Genomic DNA, 21,724 nt, shown 5'->3' with positions numbered 1-21,724 from the left:
CTACAGCAGAAAGACTGGCTTTATGGCAGTTTGAACAGATGCCCAGATTGGGATATAAAGTCCCATGTGTCTCAGGCCACTGCAGCCTGAAGAAGTGTAAAACATCCAGTGCTAAATGGCAGAATCATGGACTTGGCAAGCTGTTGACAACATCAGAGATGACATCTGTTTTTCCGGGCCTTTTCTTTAAGAGCAAGGTGAGCTGTACCTATGAATGACCATCATGAAAGAAACCTGATGAACAATGAAGCGCTGCCAAAGATACAGCAGAATCTTGCAAGGACTGCCAAAGTCTTGGTTCAAAATGTGACTACCCTCGTGAGACTGAGTAACAGTCAGTAACAACAGTATTTTGCAAAATGGGGAAACCTGAACAAAAAAATAGAAAACAACCCTGATGTCTCTCAAAAAGCACTGAAAATTACTGTTCTCTCTACTGGGTAGGGCCCCTCATCATTCCTCACTTCCCTTTCAGGAAGATCCAACCCAGTTTAGGTTATTCCCTTTTGTTTCATCTTGCCACATGCCACCCTGGACTGAATTGCACATGAGATCAGGGAAATGCTCTAGCTTAGAAACGTTTGTGTTTTGGGGTTTTTTTGGTTTTTTGTTTGTTTGTTTTTTTAAATGCAACCATATTCCCTGTCCCAACACCAACTATCCCTTCAACAAGAAAAGTGGGAATGGTGTCAGAGATAAAAAACCAGCAAGGACAGAGGAGGCAGGAATACCTAAACTGAAGAACAGCACTGAGAAAAACATCAGGTGAAACCATCACAGTGGAACAACAGTGCACATTTGGTATAAGCTTCTCAGCTGAAATTTAATTCTCCAGAAGTGCAAAGGCCCAGGTTCCACCTCCTCTTGCCCAAGGGTAAATACAGACTCACTCCATTCATTTCAGTGAAATTACTTCAGATTTTCACTGCTGCAAATTGGAGAAACATCTATCTCTTGTGTTTAACACCATCCCTGTGAAGCAGAAAACTGTTAAAAGCCTCCCTCCGGTTAAACCCATGTTCAAACTTGCTGGGTTGAACTTGTGAGGACAAATTATTGTTCTTTGCCTCAGGGGAAAGTGTCTGCTTCCAAAGAAGTAACCAAATCACAATATGCCACCCGCTGGTGAGGAAAAGGCACCAAGATATGGAGGGGAAGTGAGTTAAGTAGGGGTGCCTAGAGGAAGTGTACACCATTAAGCCAGAGATGCAGAGCCTGGTAAACCAGTATGTGGAGGCTCTGCAAGATGGACATGGCCTGGAGACGACCTACTGTAGGTACACTGCTGGTGCACCTTGTAAGTGGTGGCTCACAGGTAGCTTCTCTCTAGCGTTTCCTTCTTGGAGAGTCAGCATAAGCACCCGTGTCCAGTTCCACAGAAATACTGCAAAAATCCCAGTGTGATCCCCACCTGAGGCATGTGTACTTTCTTCACATGCTTCTCCTCCTTCCCATTTAAGCCAGGTAACCTCTTCCTCCACAGGGGATGAAAACTGGCCAGGGGAATTTCTCTTCCCTTTACGGTAACTCACAAAGCAGGCAATGTTTAGAGAGGAAGAAAGCACAAGCTCCTTGTACCTTACAAGAGCTCGTAACGGAGATCATGGTTTGGTCAGGGATAAAGGAAACAGATGGTTATTTTGTTCGGTTTTCCTTGACATCTGTTACGAAAACAGAGTTCTGGAAAGCTACTGCATTGTCCAGTAAAAGCTTATCTGAGGTCCTTATGGAAAATATGGCTGGAAAGGAAAAAAAAAAAAGCCTTCCCAACAAAAAAAATACAGGCAGAACTGAGAAAAGTTCTCTCCTATTCCCCGCCTCACATGTGCCCTCTCAATTTAACTCAGGACTTGACAAAAACCCACATAAACCTTAAGGAAATCAATCATCATGTCCTTCATCAAAATCACTAGTTCCTCTAGTCAAGGTGGGTAGCTGCTGTTTCAAACAGGCAAAACTTATTAAAAAGATGTTTCAAATCGCCTCACAAAGGGGACAAAAACTATTTATCATTTCATTCAACATTTCCATCTGAGGTTAATGCACTCAAAGAAGACAGCACCTCGGTCCGGAGGCACTGCTGCAGTGTGGGATCAGAGCTAAGATGATGCTTTGTCCTGGTGTCTTACTGGTGCTCCTGGCAGTTGGGGCCAGAGAACTGAAAGGAGCTTTCCTACCTTCCTACCTGCAGAGAGCCAAGAGAGCTCCGATTTCCACAAGCAAATACTGTAATTAAAACCATGCAACACCTACACGACCCTAATTGCTAAGAAATCACTGATGCAACTCTCAGACAAACCATGCCTTCCCTGGTCAATCAACACTCATTTGGGGTCAGCAGCATAGTCTAAAGCAGGTCTGAAGTAGCACAATGAAACACAATTCCCTGATTTTCTGCTTCTTTGCATCTGAAAATGCAAAGGCAGGGAGGGGACTGTCGGATTTTACCTTCTGGGAAATGCTGCACATACACATTTTAAATGTATAAAACACAGCATGTTCAGTCAAATAACTTGTGCATAGTTTATCCAAAAAAATCAGTTGCTTATTGGACAGCAAAGAATGAAACAGTAAATGAAAAAACGTTACTTAGGTTACAGCCTCCTGGGCGCAAAGACCTCTCACTCTAATCTCTATTAATGCTACAGAGGTAAATGTGTTTCTCCATCTGCTGCTGCTGTTCCCCAGGAGGAGAAAACGCCGTCCTGGGCAAAGCTGGAAGAAGCCATGGGGAAGCAAGGACAGGAGCAGAGGCAGGACCGCTAGTGCTGGATTATACCCAGGGACAAATGCCTCCATGCAATTCTGCTATTATTTTACGCTTAGATAGCCTCTAGCACAGTAATTTCCCCTGAGCCTCCAGATCATGCATGTGGAAACACTAGATGACAACAGTAATTACAGTTTAAGGTTATTGTCCTTTGTCTAAATCTTCTGGGCTTCAGAAGATCTGCACTAATCTCTTGGGTTTTATTTTTTCCCCACTGTTCCCATCTCAGTTTTCTTATTGCCCAGGTGCTGTAAAGACCACAAATGGCTGCAATCCAACCTTTTTTTTTTTCCTCCCAGAACAGTAGGTTGGGCATCTGGAATCTACTCCTACTTTTGCTCTGCTTCGCTGTATGACCTTCTGGAAAATTTAAAGCCCTTCTCTATTTCCAGCATTTGTGAAACAGGCCTAATCCGCATTTGAAATCTGTAGTTAAAGATTATTTCATTACATACTGTAAAAGACCACAAATTATTTCAGATGGACAGACAGATCATTTTAGAGGGAGATTTGCAAGTATTAAATCACCAAAGCAGTCCCTTTCTCACTGACATCTATTTTGTAGGCAGATAGGAAGTATTTGGAAAGATTTGACTTTCTGGTTTACACTGAATTATTCATTGTCTGCAAGTCAGGTAGGTAATTCACCTTGCACACACTTCTCAAGTACAGTGCTAATAAGAAAACCACAATGGCTAGATTTTTCTGACAAACAACATTCTCAGGTAAACAGCTATCTTTACAGAAATACGTCCTTTCTCTATGCAAAAATGTTCCATATTCCACAGTGAATGGCACTGCACCAGTAGACGTCAGTTTGACTCATATTCATAAAAGCAATGTCCTTTTTCATACCTTCCAATCTCAATCTGGCATTTGCATTTCTTTCATACACTGAAAGTTTCTTCCAAACCTCACTGACACACAAGTGAAAACATTTCATAATTAAACTCCAAATCCCACTGAGACTGCACATGGCAACTCTGAAATTAAACAAAAAAACCCCCACAATTTTTTTTTTTTTTTTGCTATGTTGCTCACTGCAGAAGAAGTTTTCTTCCTTAGAGATAACTAACCATACCAACTAATTTATAACCCCTTTTCCAGGTTTTTCTCCAACTTACTTTCTGGAATTAAAACCAAAATTATTCACACCTCACCTTCTGTACATCTCAAGTTAACTACTGACGGGTTTTTTTGGTACTCATATAGCCTATGAGTAAAAAATGCTTTCTTCTTTGGAGGACTGCATCGCTCAGCTCCCATTACTTCCTCAGAACAGGGTTTAAGAAGCCACTAAGGATGCTCTGAGGGAGGGAAATCTCAGCCTCCTTGGATGTTTTTAGAAAAGGCAGGGAGAGTTGAGCTCCCCTGGATTTGTCTGTGATAAACTCTTCAGGCAGTTTTGGATAACAATTGTGTCCTAGACTAACATCCAAACAAGACTGAAAAAAAGACCCCACTTTTGATGCAGATGTTGATCAAATCATCATTGTTCAGCTAATTAGTGATAGAAACAGCTTGTGCCAAGCCCCTTTGCTTCAATTTTTCAAAATGGCTATGGACCAAAGACCCAGTGGAGTCTGCATTAACCGGCATCGGAACAGAAGTCTGCACCGCTGTGAGAGGCTCAGGCCTGCCCAGTGGCTCTGCTGCCTTTGACTTTGTTGCCTTTGACTTTGTTCTTAGCCATTTAGATTGAATTAAGAGCAGCAGCGAAGTGAGCAGCGAGCTACCGATTTCTAGGAGCAGAAGGCCATAGTCCTGGCCGATAATCAGATGCTTGTTTCAGAGTTTTGTCTCCCACTAGCTGTTTTTCCTTGCATGAAATGTACTTTTCTCACTGTGGAAACTGGAGTCAGACCTATGGATGTCTGGAAATAGGATGTCCATTTGGAAAGAAATAGTGAAAATGAGGAAAACAGTCAGAAATTATCATGAAACAAGCGTTCAAACAAAACTAAACTCTGGTTTTTGCTAAATAAAATCATTTGGTGTAGTAAAGTATTCCTGTCCTGATTCGGTATGTTAAATATGAAAATGTAGGTTCTGTTTCTCTTACTTTGTGATCGCACTATCAGAAATAAAATGAGTTGAAGTCTTAAAAATAATTTTTTCTTTAGGAAAATAATCATTTTAGTTCATTGATTGTTCAACAGAAAAACTTGCATAAGCTTTTCTTATAACATGCCCTGCACAGCTTGGAGAAGGACCCTAGAGATTTGAGATACAAATATGGTTAGATCTGGAAACAAGGAAATAAAAGTTTAAGATGGAGGTTTCCCTTCCTCTTTTCAGAAAATAAACAGTCCAAACAGAAATCCTCTTCCTATAGCAATCAAGGGAATTACTCCAAGAAAAGCTTGTGTTCCAAAACAAATAAAATGGATTCCAATGAACGTTTTCCCAGGAGAGTCACAGCTGAGAAAAGAAAATAAAGCAAGCACTGTTCAATTTTAAGTATCTCCTGGCCTAAGAGAATCAGCTTTTTTGTCCAACCTCTGCCAGAGACTGCTTGTTGCCCCATGGTGTAAGATCCATAAGAAGTGTGAGGCAGGCTATTACAAGAGGAGTTCAGCATGTTCCAACTGGGCAAAAACAGCTGTTATAATGGTCGTTACGAGGTTCTCACATTTTTAGACACTCTGCAGACACTGAATAGAACGTGGCTTCTCCAAAGAGAAGCAGGGCTGGGACAGCAGCAGTCAGCTGGATAGAAGATGTCTCCAGGCATAACAGCCCTGACTTTGGTGGAACCACACCTAGGACAAAAGGGATCAAGAAGCTCTGCAAGGGAAGGCTGGCTGAGCGCCAGGGAAATCGGTGGTCTAACAAGAAAGATGGGCTCAGGATCAACAAAGCCAAGTTAGATGGGAACAAACGTAATCGATCACTCAGACTCCAAGACAAAACACAGGTCATCGCCTTGCCCCACTGGGTTATCTTATTTTTCAGGTTCCTGACAAGGATACAACCACCGCATGTGGACTTCCTCCAAAGAAATGCAACAGGAGAGAGTGTGCACAGGTGGTGAGGAAGAAGAGAACCAGCTGTTAATGCTTGGCACAGCACTGCAGTGTGACATAAGGTGGAGTCCAGCAGTAATCAGCTTAGTGATACTGCTGTGAGACCAGGAGCATAAGAATAACAATTAGATCTGGCAACTCTGGTTCTTCTGTGAAGACTTCACATTTGCAAGGCTCATGGATCCCTTACTATGTATTCCTCTGTATGAAAGAATAATGCTTGGAATCAATAAAGATAAAATGGAGACTGACTATTTACATTTATGAAATGTTAAACCTGTACACATAACAGGGCATTTCTTTTCAGCGCTCAGACAGTAGATGGTTATCAACATAAAACATAAAGCAGCATCTTCACAGGAACATGGCCATTCAGCTACCACTTCATGCAAGCAAACTTGTAATACTGACCAGAGTCCATTTATGATTGCATGGAGCTAATATTATACAACTAATTCAGAAAAATATGTAACATGAAAATGTGATGGTATTTCTTAGTCTTTCCGCAATGTTTTATTCTACCCAGTCCTGTTCTCCACCTCGGTATGGAAGTTTACAAGGCCAAGAAGCATTACTCAACTTCACCAATAGCATTTTAATTACTATTGGCTATTCTCAGCTGTTAGAGGTACCCATTTTGCTGAAAAACCATGTTCCAATGCAGCATCAAATAATTACTGCAGAAAACTATTCAGAAACAATTTAAATCTAAACCTTTAATTCATTTCCATTGTATTTCCAAATACTGCAATCAACTTTCTCTGACCTTTGTAACCCCATTTTTGTATTCATGGAACGCATTGTGCATAAAAGCAATGATTTCACAGATGTATTTATAACCCCTTGTTGGCTTCTGGGCTGTTGAGTTGGTGGCAGGAAAAAAAAAATATACTTAAGATAGTGCACACATACTTTGAATATCTGGAAACACAGAATGCTTGTAGCAGGAGTGTTTTGGAACAGATTGCAATAAACCAATGGACCGAAATGCCATTCACAACGAAAACACCCATCAAATTTTAAACAACAGTGAAGGACATTAAATGGTGTGAGCGGATGCACTACATAATACGTTTTTTTGTGGTTGGACTCGATGATCTCAAAGGTCCCTTCCAACCATGAAGATTCTGTGGTTCTGTGATATAGTAATATATGCCTATATGTAAGCTCTTTTAGCTTGAGTCTTAGTAGAAAGGTGGTGGGGATTTTTTAATGTCACAGCCCTGTGATGCAAGCCCTGGCACAGCATGCTCAGATACCCAAGAAAACCACACCAAAAAAATCTTGCAGTATTATGTTGTTATTCATTTAGCTGTACACCCTTAGCTGCACTGCTTTTTATTTATTGCCGATGTCATATACAGTAAATGGTTCTGGTCATCCCACCGTACACACAAGAAACGCAGTTACTGTTTTAATAGCTGATTGTCTGAAGTCAAGAAAGAATAGAAATAAACTGTTATAAATCTATTTTGTTTTGTTCTAAATCTACTATATCACAGTCTAAAATACACAGACATCATATATTATTAGGTACCATATTTTAACTAATTCTATATTCTTCCCGAAGTATATGTCAACCAATACATTTCCAATCTTTCAAAAGGGTTTAACTCAAAGGCAGTTTTCCAGTCTCCAAATTTTCTGTTAGGTTAGAGATTTGCCAAAAGAAAACAGACTCCAAAATGTCTTGCATTGTTCTCAAGGAAGTTTTTCTTCTCATACTGAAAACAAGAAAGTATAGCTGAACACACACGTTTTCTAAACCGAGAGTGAAGCTGGGCTTACACATGGCAGCCTAGATCCTGGGGTAGCTCTAATGTTGATGCCTTGGGAAGGGAGAGCACTTTTGAACCCCCACCCATTTTGCCATCATCAAGCACAAGTGCTCCCAGGTCATGACTGACTCTTCCAAGTCAAGCCCAGCTGTCCTGAAGTGAGCCCTGGCAAGAGGAAGGAAAAGGGTTGCCACATGGGACAAGGAGATGCTGGTGCCATGACAGCCCAGAGAGGGCAAAGCCAACCAGTGCCTGCTTTCCTTTGTCTCACTGACACAGGCTGCACTAGATGGAGCTTCCCAAGGGAGAAAGGCATGATTATCACCAACACTACACCTGTGGATTCCTGAATCCAGTGAATGTGAAGATACTCACAACCTTCAGTGACTGTTAGCTCAGCATGTCAGAGCACTGCATTTGTTATTCAAAACCAAACTCGTCCCAAACCAAACTAAACTTGTGCAGCAAACTAGGTTCCATGTTAATTCACTGCCCATTCTCAACACCCTACTAAACAACAACAACAAAAAAAGCCTTAACCATATATTCTCACCCCTGTTTGTATTATAACATTAAGCAGACCCCACTGAAGATTCAAGGCTGGAAATCGCGCAGACAAATAACAAAGGCAAGGCCTGCTCCACAGAACACAGACTCTATTCATCAGACAGGAAACAAGAGGGAGTCAGGAAAAAGCAGAGGGAGGCTGGGGAGAAATGCTGCAGACAAAAGAACAGATATCAACAATAAAGCAGAAACGTTAACTAATGCCAGTTCAGCAATTTACAGGCAGCAGAGTGAAGGCTCAGTGTGGTCAGCTGTCTCAAAAGGGTTTTGTAAAATGACTGAATTTCCATGTGGTTACAAGTATTTTTGAGGGATAAAGCTCATTTTATTGCCTTACCCCACATACCATGTTCAGCAATATGAAAACAATGGAATACGCGACTGGAAGCAACGTCAAGAGGCCACCTCAGCCATCCCAGGGCCCCGGGGAGGACTCGGCTACCCCCCAGTCAGTTATCATCACTGTCTAACCTTGTCTTAAAACCACTGACCATGCAGACTCCACAGCCCCCGGTGGCACCAGGACTACAGTGTGTCAGGACTTTTATTTTTGGAAAACTCTACGTGAATCTGCACAGCATTGTCTTCACTTATCAGTCTATTATCTTGCAGTACACTCACTTCTGGTTTTTCTAATAGAAAGTTTTGGCTTACCTTGTGATTTTAGTTATGCACTATTTCCATAAAAGACACATGTATGTTTGAGTTTGATGTCATTTCAGTGGTCTGTTATTTTATTATGTGCAGCTAATGGTGCTTTTTCATATAATACAGCTATACAAGATTTCCAACGTTCTTTAATGCTGATGTTGTGGGATTGGGGTTTTTTTCTCCCTGAGCTGTCTTACAGAAATAATAGATCTAGAGTCTAATAGAAATAATAGATCAATTCAACTAAGCTTTTACATCATGCTGGATATAACTGCATTTGCTCCAGTAGCAAATTGTTTGAAATATTTAATACTCCATACTCAACAGTGTTGTGATATTTTACATTAGAATTATATCGCACAACACAAATACATACAGAGTTCAAATACGAGCCAGTAACAACATACTTAATATCAGGAATTCAAACAGAAACTGGGACATTCTTCAGCACATGCTTAATATACTCACTCTGTAGTGAAGGGAACTCCTGTGTCAACCTAAGTGACAGCTTAAGTATCTGAGTGATTCTAGGCCTCATTATTTTTTATATCAGAAAGACAGTTCTTTTTATTCTTATTATAGAAACTGACTCCTATGCAATAATTGTGATCTCAATTAAAGAGCAGCTAAGTGCTTTACAGTTGGAGTCAATATTGGTCATCTCTGCAGGGCTTTCTGTGGGCAGTTAAATCCCGTCAATCTCTTTCTGGACACAGGTAGAGTCTGTAGAGGCCAGAGACAATCAGATTCCATTTTCAAAAAGCAATCACAGGGCATGTAGCATTTGTTATTTGCAGTGACAACAGCCATACTATGTGTATAGTACAGTCATGAACCAAACTTGCTAGTTCCCCGAATTTCCAATTTTTTTCTTTGGACATTATCCCAAACGCAACGTCATGGCCTAAAAAACAGACTACCCTCTGCACTCTGGAGGCACAGCAGTACCCCCTTACTTTTGTCATCAGTGCCATAGCGGGAAAATATTTTCTTAATTGGTGGGAAAACGTTTCTCCTCACTTAGCAGACACCCAAATCTACTCTTTGCAGGCCTGTTGATCTTTTTTGGGACGATGACGATCATACAAGGCACGTGGCATATTTCCTACAATAACTTATTCTTGTCCTACCAGCTGCGTGGCCCTTTCTCTTTCCATGTCTGAAGTGCAGGCTGAATTCCACCTTCCCATGAACTGACTCTAACTGTATCTCCCTTTTTTTTTTTTAAAGGCTGTGCTGTTATCTTTGCTGCTTCTTCCTTTTTATCTTCTCAGATAAGCCCACTCATGAACCTGTACATTTAAATAACCATCCACCAACATCTGCAGCGGGTCTAAATATCATAAAAGCAAAATGCTTCATTCAAGTGTTAAATTATCTCAGTAATAAGACATACACCAGATCCATTATTAGATGATCTAATACATACATACAGTTGACGAGTTTCCTCATGAAAATCATGGGGGTTTTTTCTTATAATGCTTGCCAACTGGGTTCTTTATGAATTAGAAATACAAATTCTTTGGGAAGGGCCCTGAGCTATACAGGAAACAAAACAAATATAGTTCAAGATGATATCCACCTCAGAAAGCTATTAATACAAGAAGCAGGCATCCCTCTGGACTGGAAAAGACTCTTGGAAACCCTTCCTCATATATGCTGGATAAAGAGAACATGACTTACACCAGAAGCAGATAAACCAGATCCATTCATGGAAGACACTGCCTGTTTTCTGAACAGTTATGTCTTCAGTTCTTGTTTGGTGAACAAGCTTGCAAGGCAGCTTCAACCAACAGTGTTTAGGTTTAAGGGTGGCTGGGGTTTTTTTTCAGCACTGGAAAGAACACATTTCCTCTAATGAGTTTCCTTGGCTGTTCAATGATTTATTACAGGTACTTAAGCAGAGCTTTTATTACTTAATGTTCCATTTCCTTCCAAAAGGATAACACCGATGCTCATGTAATGCGGCCCTATAGTCTCATAAAATTGATGGCAACTCCAAACTTTTCCTGGGCATAATCCTATCAGCATGCCATCCCCAGGACAGCACAGATCAGGGCAAAATGCTGAATAGACTTCACTGGGAAGTCTGTCACCTCTACCATCTGCAGCATGAATTTACATAAAAGAGAAGAAAACATGAAGGGTGCTTTATCCCGCCATTTTCTCCCGTCTCTCCATCCTACCACACACATCTGCAACCCCCTGCATGGCAGAGAACTGGACAGGGGACCTGAAGCCTCTTCCCAAGATTTGAGACTGGGTAGCAAATCCTGGGCATTACGTTCAGTTTGCATAACACGTTTATCCCCACAGAAGTTTAAAGCTGCCCCTTTGCTTCTGGGAGTGAGTCATCTTTCTTCTCAGAGGGAAGAAGCATGTTGGCATACCTTTTAAGCTCCAATCAAAAACTTATCAGGGAATGAAAATCACTAGCACTGGCCAGGAAGCTGGAAATCAAGATGCGGGCCATGGAACAGGAGTGAAGATGTGAAATACAGCCATTTTAATATAACTGTAAGATGCTCTTATTGCTACATGCCAGGGACAGAATGGCCTGTCTTCAGAAGGATGGAGAAACAGGTTCCACCTCCACAGCAACTACAGAGATCTGACCAGATGTGCAAGGAAAGCTACAATGGCTCCTGCCCCCTGAACCTCCAGGTCACTGCATCCTACGCTTACTGAAGAACTGAGGAAAAACTCGGTTCTCCTGATCTTATCAAGAAGATTTTCATTTGTTGGAAAGAGGAAGAGCTGTGCAGGCATCAATGGGAGTGATGCAAAAGGTTCCACCTTTAACTCATCTCAAGCCTGTCATTAATGCTGCCAGCAAGGGCACTGCAAGTTGCCTTACATTACACCGCCATTGCCAGTGGCTGCTGCTTGCTAAGTGGCAGTACTCTTCCCAGCCTGCTGGCCCTTTTCCTCTGTTAAAGGTGACCATGGATGAGATATCCGTCTCTGGCAACCTGGCAACCCCCTGCCTGGCATCACAGGGGATTTTTGCCTTCACAGGTTGCAACAGTCTGACCACAAGCCAGTCACATTAAAGGGGCACAGGAGGGATGTGAGGTGAAGAAGGATATGGAATATTTTGATTTAATTAAAAGTTTAGATCCTCTGCATTTACATCTGCCTTTTCTTCCCTCACCCATTGACATAAACAGTTTGGGAGTACTGTTAACCCTGAGCACCTAGAAAGTACACCTTGAAGAAGCTACCCATCTGCCTTCCCCAGACTCCAATACCAGCATGGGTATCAGCCAAGTCTCCCTTTCTAATCCCTTGCTGCAACATAATCAATTGCCATCACTGGGATGTTTACTTCCAAAGAAGTCATCATTTAAGTGCCAAACTCGCTCTCAGTGGAAGATTTTCATTTCACCTTCCCCCCTCCACACATATATATATTCCCCCAACACCAACACAGATGCACTCGCATATAGATATCAGTAATGGGACTCAGCTCTTCTCTGTATATTAAAGCCTCTTTCTTGAGTGGGATTAATCTTGGCAGCTGTCTGACAGGAGAGACTGTGTGGGAGGAAAATGGTTTTATCTAAAACTTGAAAGAAAGCAAAATAATCTTCGAGAGAACAAACTGTGTTTCAACTCTTGCTCTTTCAGTCGAAGACTATTTACTAACAGAAAACACCCAAAACCAGCAAAAATACGAAAGTATTGCTCTGAAAGGTAATACAACAACCGTGCATTTTTTCTTTCCTGTTATTTATGTGGCCACTTTTCAAAATATTTATTAATATTGCAACTGAGTCTCTCCATAGGAGGCCAGAATCTGAGTCAATTTTGAAAATCAAAATGAAGCAAATCCCATGGTTTTCTTTTAGTGGAGCAGGAAAGATCTCCGCTTCCCATCCTGCCTCTGCTGTACTTTCAGAGATGGGAAACCTAACAAACAAGACAGCATGAAGTATCTTCTGTATTTCTGATTTACTTTTCCAGAGCAATCACATTGATAAAACATACCAGTGTTCCTTAAAATTAAAAACAAAGTTTGCTCTTACAGAAGCTGTATTTCCCGTTGCTAGCAGGGAAGTCTCTCTTGGAAAAGGTCACCCAGCTCTGAAGTTGCCTTGTGACCTGCTCTCAGGAGGCAGCACACTGATGTCTATGTGGACATCCCGTTTCCAGCCTCTTCAGTCCATGCTTGTCCTTCTCCATGTCCCCCTCAGCTCACGGGCTGGCTCCAAGTCCAGCTCACTCAACCTTTTTTCTGACTCTTGGGTCTTGTTCCAGCCTGTCCCACTTATTCTCTCCTCACCTTCACGTTCATTTCCAGTCCCATCCTACCTCAGCTTCTCAATGGCTTTATGTTGCTTTGTGGCCCTTGCCCGCTGCTGTCACCCTGCTGTTTCCTGTGCCCATGGGTCACGGCAAGGGCTGCCTCCCTGCCTGCAGCTCCAAGGCAAAGCACAGCAGCTACTTAAGTGAAGTTTCCCCAAGGCAAACCAGAGCTAATGGCTGACCTTTTGGTCTGAGAAATTTCAGCTGAAACAATTAACAGATAAAGGCAGATGAAAATGCAATTTCGCCTGGATAATGCTGGATATCTTGCTGCTATGCCTTATCTCATTAAGAATTCCAGCTTTAGCATGTAAAAGTGTTAAAGGTACTTTTTTTCTCTGCCCAGAATCTATTTGGCACCAAAGGCACATATGGTAAAATAACAAAATACAAGTGCATCTGGAAATCGTGGAAATTTGCAACTGACAAAAGAGTCATTTCTGAGCAAACCTCTTCTGGAAGGTTCTCAGTACCTCAGAGAATGTAATTTAAATAACTAAACAGTCTCCATTTGAAATAGTTCGATTGACTGTGACATTTGCCATCCTGACAGTGAGGGTCCCCGAGAGGACTGTACCGACAGCAAAAGCCACGGTGCTTCATGCGCCTGCACTTTTTTCTTGAGCAGTTCAACAGCACAACACACTACATGACACTGTTACACATGCCTTCACCTGCTGCCAGTACTGCTTCAGGCTTCAGCAACACTAACACATTAAATAATGTCAAATCCATCCTATTTGGGGCTGTTCCTCGGAATAAAGATTCAGTTCTCGCTGGATTTCTAGGAAGGGATCCTAATAATGCTCCATTCCCACCCTCTTGACAGCGATGACATTTACCACACAACCATCATATATGTTTAGGGTGTCTCCAAATTATTTTGGGAAAAGCATACAGTAAATTTTAAACAAAGCTTTTTTGAGCATTTTAAAAGACACGCAGAGCATGAAAATGATGCAGTAACCTGCTTGCATAGTGCTCTGCCATCTATCTCCCCAGACTCTTGAAAAACCAACATGGTTCCTCAAGAGACTTACTTAAAGAATATTAATTAATTGAGTGAACATCTGTGCTGTTTTTCAACTAATAATTAAAATTAGCTAGGAATTGTAATCTCCTTAAAAGTGAAAAGTATACAGAATAACTGCAGCCTACTTTCTCACAACATTTGGGTAGGGCTAAGCAACTACAGCATTTCCCAGAATGGTTCCCCAGAGATTTGTAAGGCCTCGTGGTAGAAGTTTGCTTCCTGGCCAGCCTGACAACAGGAACATTTTATTCTTGGCTTCAGGCATTAACATATTATCCATGACAGTGCTGACATTTGTTGCTAAGTAAAATTGAATGTAAATGGTCTAGAAAGCTGCCATTAAATTTAGAAATTATTTTTTGAGTTTGAAATTAAGTACTGTCAACACAACTCATGTTTCCACTTATACGCAAATATGACAAGAATTTTAATGACTTCTCCAAACTCCATGTATAAAAGAAAGAGGGAAATATGAGTAATTATTTTAATTGCTCTGAAACTGTATTATAAAAAGCAACCGACCTACCTGGTATCGTAAGAGCTCAAGGACTATCCAACAGGACAGAGTAAGTAGGAGGGCTAGCTGAGAAAATGTCATGCTACATGTGGAAATGAAGTGTTGCTTCCATCCTCTTTCCATCCCCCAGCGTAACCCATGAGGTCAGGATACAAGCAGGATCATCCTTTTCCTCACACAGGAGATATTCTTAGTTATTTAAACACAGGGCTTTATTCCCTGAGATCAAAGGAGGGAGCCAAGGAGAGCCGAGCCATTGGGATACAGCACCAGGCAGAAGTGGAGATTAACAGCAAAAATGAGATTTCACTGCACATGACAGAAACCAACTAAGAGTCTAGAGACGGCAAATATCAGATGACTGCAAAAGAAAACATCTCTGAACGAGGAGGCAGATTCATTTAAGCTGTTCTTAGTAGGTCTGCAGACAGTCTACAGGCAGTCAATGCCAAAGCCAGTCTGGAATGAGTATGGGAATGCTCAGCCATGTAATACTGAAGCTGCAGTGAGAGTTGGTGGATTCATACAAATATCATAGATATTTGTAAATTTTCAGAGGTTTACAGAATATTTATTTCCAGTACAGAGTCACCTGCACAATGACTGTCCTCAGTCACTAGTTTGCAACATACTTACTCAGTTGTACACTTTTTCTGAAATGGCATTTAACAAGACTGGGTGGTTCAGGGAAATGAAAGACACCTCTCAGAACATCTGCTTAGTATCCCCTAATTGTACATGGTTTCTGAACCATTTACTTTCTCACCCCTGCTTGGGAAACAAAACAAGGGAAGCCTGAGAAATCCCGTTCCAGGTAGGTTGAGTGGGTCTCTTCCTCACAGCCTCCTACCTGCATTAGGGAAGGGGGGCAGGAAGAGGTACCTCAGAGCACTGGGAGACCAGCAGTACCCCCAGGGAGCCTGCGAGCTCTCAACATCTCAGGCTGAAGTGACAGGGGTAAGTAGCACCTGGAACCCGTGTGGTTCCCTCACATGGCTCCCCAGCCACAGGAGCAACCAGCTGTGTGCATCCCAGCTGGACCTGGGCCTAGAACCACTTGAAATTTCTGCACAAGTAGGAAAATTAAACTGGGAATTCATCAGACCTTGCTTGCTCTGGTGTCACAACAACAATTACAATCTTATTTAACCTATTTTTTTTGTCTTCCTACTCAGTTTTTCATAGGTGTCCCAATACTGTATAGTATCTGTCAATAAAATTCTAACTGTCCCCCCCTCCTCTTTGCTCCCGGTGCAGAGAGTTTAAAGTCTACTGAAGGATTAAAAAAATAATCTATTTGCTGTCATGATACCATTCCTCAGGCTTATCTACTTTCTTTGGTCAGTAAATACACTTTTTGTGCCACTTGGCCCCACTCCAGCCCAGTATTATACTGGTGTAAGAGCTCTGAAGAAAAGAAGAACTTGGTAGTGCCAGCTTGTAAGCTTCCGCAAAAGGGGCTTTCTCCTCCTGTCTGAGGGGTTTATACCTCTGAAAACTAAACACACCATTTGGAGATTGTGAGCAAGAGCCTCTAAAAGAAATACTGAAGTTTGACAGCATACACTCTCTTAGCATCTGCAGCATACACCATTCTCTGAGAAAAAGTCACAGACTGACTGCAGAGAAGATGCCACCATTCACACCACAAGGTATTCTGGGCTGGCTGACCCATGGACTAGCAGGATGCATCGGGGGAACGACTGGGGGATGTACCCTGGATGGCCACTGACACATCCTGGAGACATGTAACATGTCAGTTACCTCAAACCAGGACACTATGGTCACTGAATCTTCTGGAGAGAATAAATCCCACAGAATGTAGGACTATTTGTAGTAGTGAAATAGTAGTTGTCTGGGAGGTGTGCACATATGGCAGTCACCAAGCTTGGAACAAGCATGGGGGAAAAAACATAGCCATAACCACAGATTTGGTCATCACCCTGATCTCACCAAAAATAGTCTGTGTCACAAAGAAAACACAGTAGGTGCACATAATGGTGAGACACTTACCCTGGAATCCTTTTCCAGATGAAGCTTGTGTTGAAGGCTGCGTCTTCTCCTGGCCTTGGCAATGCCATTGTGATAAAAGAAGTATCCAGTATCTAAAAAAGGGAGCTGAGGAAGAGAGAGGAAGAAAATGTCATGGAGTACTGGCTACTAATAAGGATGACATGGAAAACTTTTACTCATGAAGTAACTCAGGATTCTACAATAAGACTTGTGAAGAGTTACAGCAAGGGGCCCAAGTCATTCCTGAGAATGTCACTTCTCAGTTACTTTTGAGAAGTGTACACAGCAGCATTAAAGTTACTTGCTACAGGTTTACAATGTGTAACTACACTTGTACACACTTGGTACTATTTGCACCTTATGTTTAAGGTCAACAGTGCAAATATTTCTGAAGGGCTTCCCCAAATCACATCAGGATTATTTCCTATTTCATGAAAAAGCCAGAAAAAAAGAACAAAATGAACTGCAAATTATTTGAAACTACCACAAGCCATCCTTCAGCAATAAGGTGTTACACAAGTGCTTTTCTGAGCCATTCTAAGGCACCCAAACTGATGCCGTATGTAGTAAAGCAGAGAAATTTCCACTCTCTGAAAAATACGGTATTTGGAATGTCTTCTGAAAGCCAGGAAGTATAATATAAGAACATTAAGAAAGCAAACAGTTCAGTGCCCGGGTGGGAGCAGTCTTGTACAGCTTTCCTAAGACATTTTGGCAGCAACCAAACACCTCCCGAGGGCTTTCCAGCCTCACCTAAGGCACAGTGTGAGAACAGCAGCAGTCAATTAGAAAGCTCCATTTGCATCTCAAATTCTACAGCTTTTTCCCCCATTCCAACTTAAAAGAGAGATTCCAGTTGAATGTTTAAATCTAAGCAAGTAACTGTGTATTTTTAAACTAAGCTTCTCTTTGTAAAAGTGCCAAAAAAAATGGGCTCTTGTTGGAAAGTTGTATGATGTTAATGCTGTGAACATTTCAACTTCAAAGGTTAGCCCTGCATGTAAAATAACTACTTAAAAGAGAGATTCCAGAACAGCCATGACAGCCCCGTTCCTCTCCTTTTTGTTATCTACACTTCGTGATATAAACCTCTTAGGAGTTCAAAGTTCTTTACTGAAAAACTGATACCAACGTCTAGATGGAATATTCATTGTGAAAACCTGGGCTGAATACGGGTAGCAGGATCTTGCTGCTGTAAGACAGATTGTTACTGCGTACAGGGATACACAGTTCACAAATACAGTTTTCCTTCTATGAAATTATTTCCTGTTTCATTACATCTATCACTGTATCTGCTGCTGCACTACAAATATATTTGGGCATACAGGTAGAACGGTGTGGGAACGTGTCGCAGTGTAGGCCGGGCTGGCCAGTGACAACAGATGCTCTTCCCCACCTCTCGTTCTGAGGAAGAAGAGATTTATGAGTTTAGAAAACACTAAACTGCTTTAATGAAATATTAATAATAAAAGAAAATAATTAAATAATTATTAGATATAAATATATACAAGACTATATATATTTTTATATATACAAAACTGTATCAAGCTCCCAGAAGGATGTCACCTGCAGGTACTAGGAAAGTCCCAGACTAGTCTCAGTGACCATAGGAACGGGATTCTGGAACACTCCGATGGGGATCGAAGTTAGACAAACTCACAGGATCCTCCTCATTGAAGACAAACCCTTGAAGTTTGCTCTGCTGCACCCCAAACCAGGACAGGATAGAAGACTCACGGTGAATTCTTAAGGTTTAAAATTTGGTCACACTCAAAAATGAGTGTGTGAGCTTTTGGTTGTTTGTATTGTTTTTTTTTCCTACAAAGTCCTTTCTAATGTTAATCAAAACATTTAATATCAATGAAATCAAGGCATTTCATTTTCACTTTTACAATTCCATGGTGTATGATACATAATATAGTAATGCAAAGTAACTTTAAAATGAAAAAAAGCCATTCTGTTCTGATAAAATTACCTCCTTTTAAGTGTATATAAAAGGTTAAAGAGACTTCATCAAAAATATTGTGGTCCCTTGGAGCTCATTTGTGGGGCTAGCTGGTGAGCTCTTCTGAGCAAATAATCAGAATATTTTGCATCAGCTCCATCCACTTGTGAAGAACACAACAGCTCTGACAGAAGGAGAAGCGAGGCTACAAAAGCTCATGGCAGTGGTAACAGAAGCCTCCTACACTTCATATCCATCCTCAGAGCCACAGCTCTTGAGGCTCAAATTCTGTCTGGGTTTAGGTCCCATTTTAAAAAACAGATTTATTTTTCAAAAGCTGACACTGACATCTTTAACAACTGGGTAATCAAGTATTTCCATAATCCAGAGTTTGGCAATAGATCTGATTGTCCAGGAAATGGCCCTTCGCCCATGTCAGATACATTACTCTCAAAAATATGCAGGGAAAAAAAAAGTCTAAATAGCCAGATCAGTTACAGCTTGAAATCCATCTCGCCATGCTAACCATCCCCATCCATCGCAAGCTGTGGTCCAATTACCCCTCTAATCTCACAGTGAAATCAGGCTGGTTTCCTTCTTTTTATCTCAGTATGAACCATTCAGATCAATTCCAGTCAAATATTGGTCTTGATGTTCTTCCATTAAGGAAGACTCTCAGCAATTTTGAGGATTTCTGGAAACCTATCACACGTATTCACTGTTTGTCTTCTGTGTATGGTTAGTTTCTAGTGCACTTAAAATGAAGCAATACATTATATAGTAAACTTTTAATGCCAGTGTATTCAAGTCAAGTAGGACAACGACCAGATTTGTAGACAAATTCTTGAATAAATCTGACTAAGACTATTCCACGTCTTCCACAGATATCCCCATAATCTCAGAGGAACTTGTGTATTTTACAGTTCGCACGGTTTTCACACTCATTCAACGAAACTGGGAGGGACAAGACAGGAAGGCAGCTGAGCGAAGCAACAGCTGGAATATGACATGATCAAATATGACACTGTGGATTGTGAATAATTAATAGAAGAAACTGAGCAATTTGCAGGAAGAATCTAAACACTTCAGTAAATCCTTAAAATTAAGGAATGTACGCACAGGAGAAGTCAGATGCCAGCAAAGGGCCTAAAACATCGCAGACTTTGATAAGGATTTCGCCTGAAGATCTGCGAAAACCAGAAGCAACACCTGAAGTGCCCTGGTTTTGATGAACTCCTGCTACTGAGCAGTAAGTGCTCCGCAGCCACCAGCCAGCAGGACATGGGGTAGCTCCCAGCAGGGTCTACATCCCCACTATTCACTTCTCCAGGAGGTCTACACCAATTTGGAGCCGGAGCAAAATAGCAAATGGCAAAACGAACAGTGCATGTAATGAAGTGAAATGAAGCCAGAAGGACTCCTGTACATAAAAAACTTCAAAGCATCATGACACCAGCAGTAGCTCCTCCGTAATATTCTCGTTGTGAAGCTAGAATCTTATTTGTGTGCAATTCCTAGTTCAGCAGCAGCAGCTGTGCCCGCAACACAGAGGAATAGAACCTGAGCCACCAGGCTGAGTGTGTTTTCTGTAAGACAGAAGTAAAGCTTCCTGCCCTCAGAGAAAAATTAGCAATTATGTAAGATAACTAATTACTAGAAAGCACTTGAATATTCAAGTGAGGAGGATTATTTAGAGTGAGAAAAGAACCTACTATTGCCTTGATGTATAAATGCAGTTCAACACAAAGTAGGACTCTGAGAATCTCAGGAATTACGTACACTTTGTTACTTGCAGTATTTGTATAAAATTACTGGTGAAAAATGCATACAAACAAAACCAGAATCACAAATACAACACAGCAAGTAGAGCAAAACCCTATACATGCACCTGTCTCCTCCTTTTCTTCAGATCTGCAACCTCTTCGTGGTTATTAACAATACTATCTAAAGTAAAGATGAAATCCAGTTTAACCTTCTTCCTGAAAAGGATGCAGACCAGAAAATAACTTTTAAAAATTCAGCATTCAACTAAATGGAAGAAAGAAAACCTCTTTAAGTGGAAGAGGCTTATCTAGAAAGCAATGGCTAAGACGTACCATTTGGTACAGAAGGAAGCAGGAAAAAAAGATGACACAGTCCACTGCTGAGTCCTCAACTACTGATCTGCTCCAAGAAGGAAAAATGAGGGATAAGGCAGCCTGTTCATCATAGGCACCTGCTCTAGGATGGGGCAGCACACACAGCTCCCTCAAAGCTGCTGGGTCACATCCCATTTTGTCTGCTGGGGGGGGGGGGGGGGGGGGGGGGGGGGGGGGCGTGGAGCAGGGGAATCAAACTGCACTTCTTGTTTGGTCTCACCTTGGACAATATACACAGTGGCACTAGATGTAGTTTTGCCTGTCTGATAGCAAAGGACATCAATATCAGCTGTAAAGTGGTGCAGGGGTTTAAAGAAAAGAAGCCACACAAAGACTAAATCTGGACACTGTTCCTCATTCTAAAACAGCAGCACTGGGGCCACCTTGGGCAGAGCTAACACTGAAAACAACCATAAAAGCATCAGCAGCATCTGACCAGAAGAGCCTGTCCGCAGCAAAAGTATTACAAAGCTGAAATAAATGCTAAAAAAAAATTTAAAAATATGTTGAATAAAGCTACCAGTGGTATCAGTACTTTCCCTGGCTCTCCGCAAGAGGTCCAGCATTCACAGCCTGTTACTGGTTTTAAGAGGTGACAAATACAACAGAAAAATAAAGAGAAACCTCAGTTCCCAGGCTTATATTTAACATTAAATTTTACTGACTCATTTCAGGGCTCTGTTCTCCATACATCCCACAAGCAAATTAAGGTGCTCACAGAATGCTTAAGAACAGATTGGATGGCCCCCTCCTGTTTTGATGGGGCTGATCTCTGCCCAGTCTTCCCATGCAGCCTTTCATGCTGTACCACGTAACACCACATCCTTTCAGTACACTGCTACCTTTTGTGCATCATTTCCAATGATTTGTCCTCAATACTGTAATATTCTAAAACCGCTGCACTTGAACCTATTGTTAAGGTTCCTCTCCCAAGTTACCAATGGAGACAACAGTCCGTAACAACTTTCTGTTGAGCAA

At 41.5% G+C, this 21,724-nt stretch overlaps 1 protein-coding gene across 1 annotated transcript in view; it reads right to left on the bottom strand.

Moving 5' to 3' along the window:
• The window catches only part of PCSK2 (proprotein convertase subtilisin/kexin type 2), a 104,751-nt gene that overhangs the window by 66,945 nt on the left and 16,082 nt on the right, over window positions 1–21,724 (bottom strand). The window contains exon 2 of the mRNA XM_074150234.1: window positions 16,664–16,768. Within this exon, the coding sequence (XP_074006335.1) occupies window positions 16,664–16,768 (105 nt within the window). The remainder of the gene's footprint in view (window positions 1–16,663; window positions 16,769–21,724) is intronic.

This window comes from Numenius arquata, chromosome 7 (assembly GCF_964106895.1).
Source record: "Numenius arquata chromosome 7, bNumArq3.hap1.1, whole genome shotgun sequence".
In the NCBI taxonomy this organism is placed as follows: domain Eukaryota; kingdom Metazoa; phylum Chordata; class Aves; order Charadriiformes; family Scolopacidae; genus Numenius; species Numenius arquata.
This window is presented reverse-complemented; position numbering and strand designations above follow the sequence as displayed.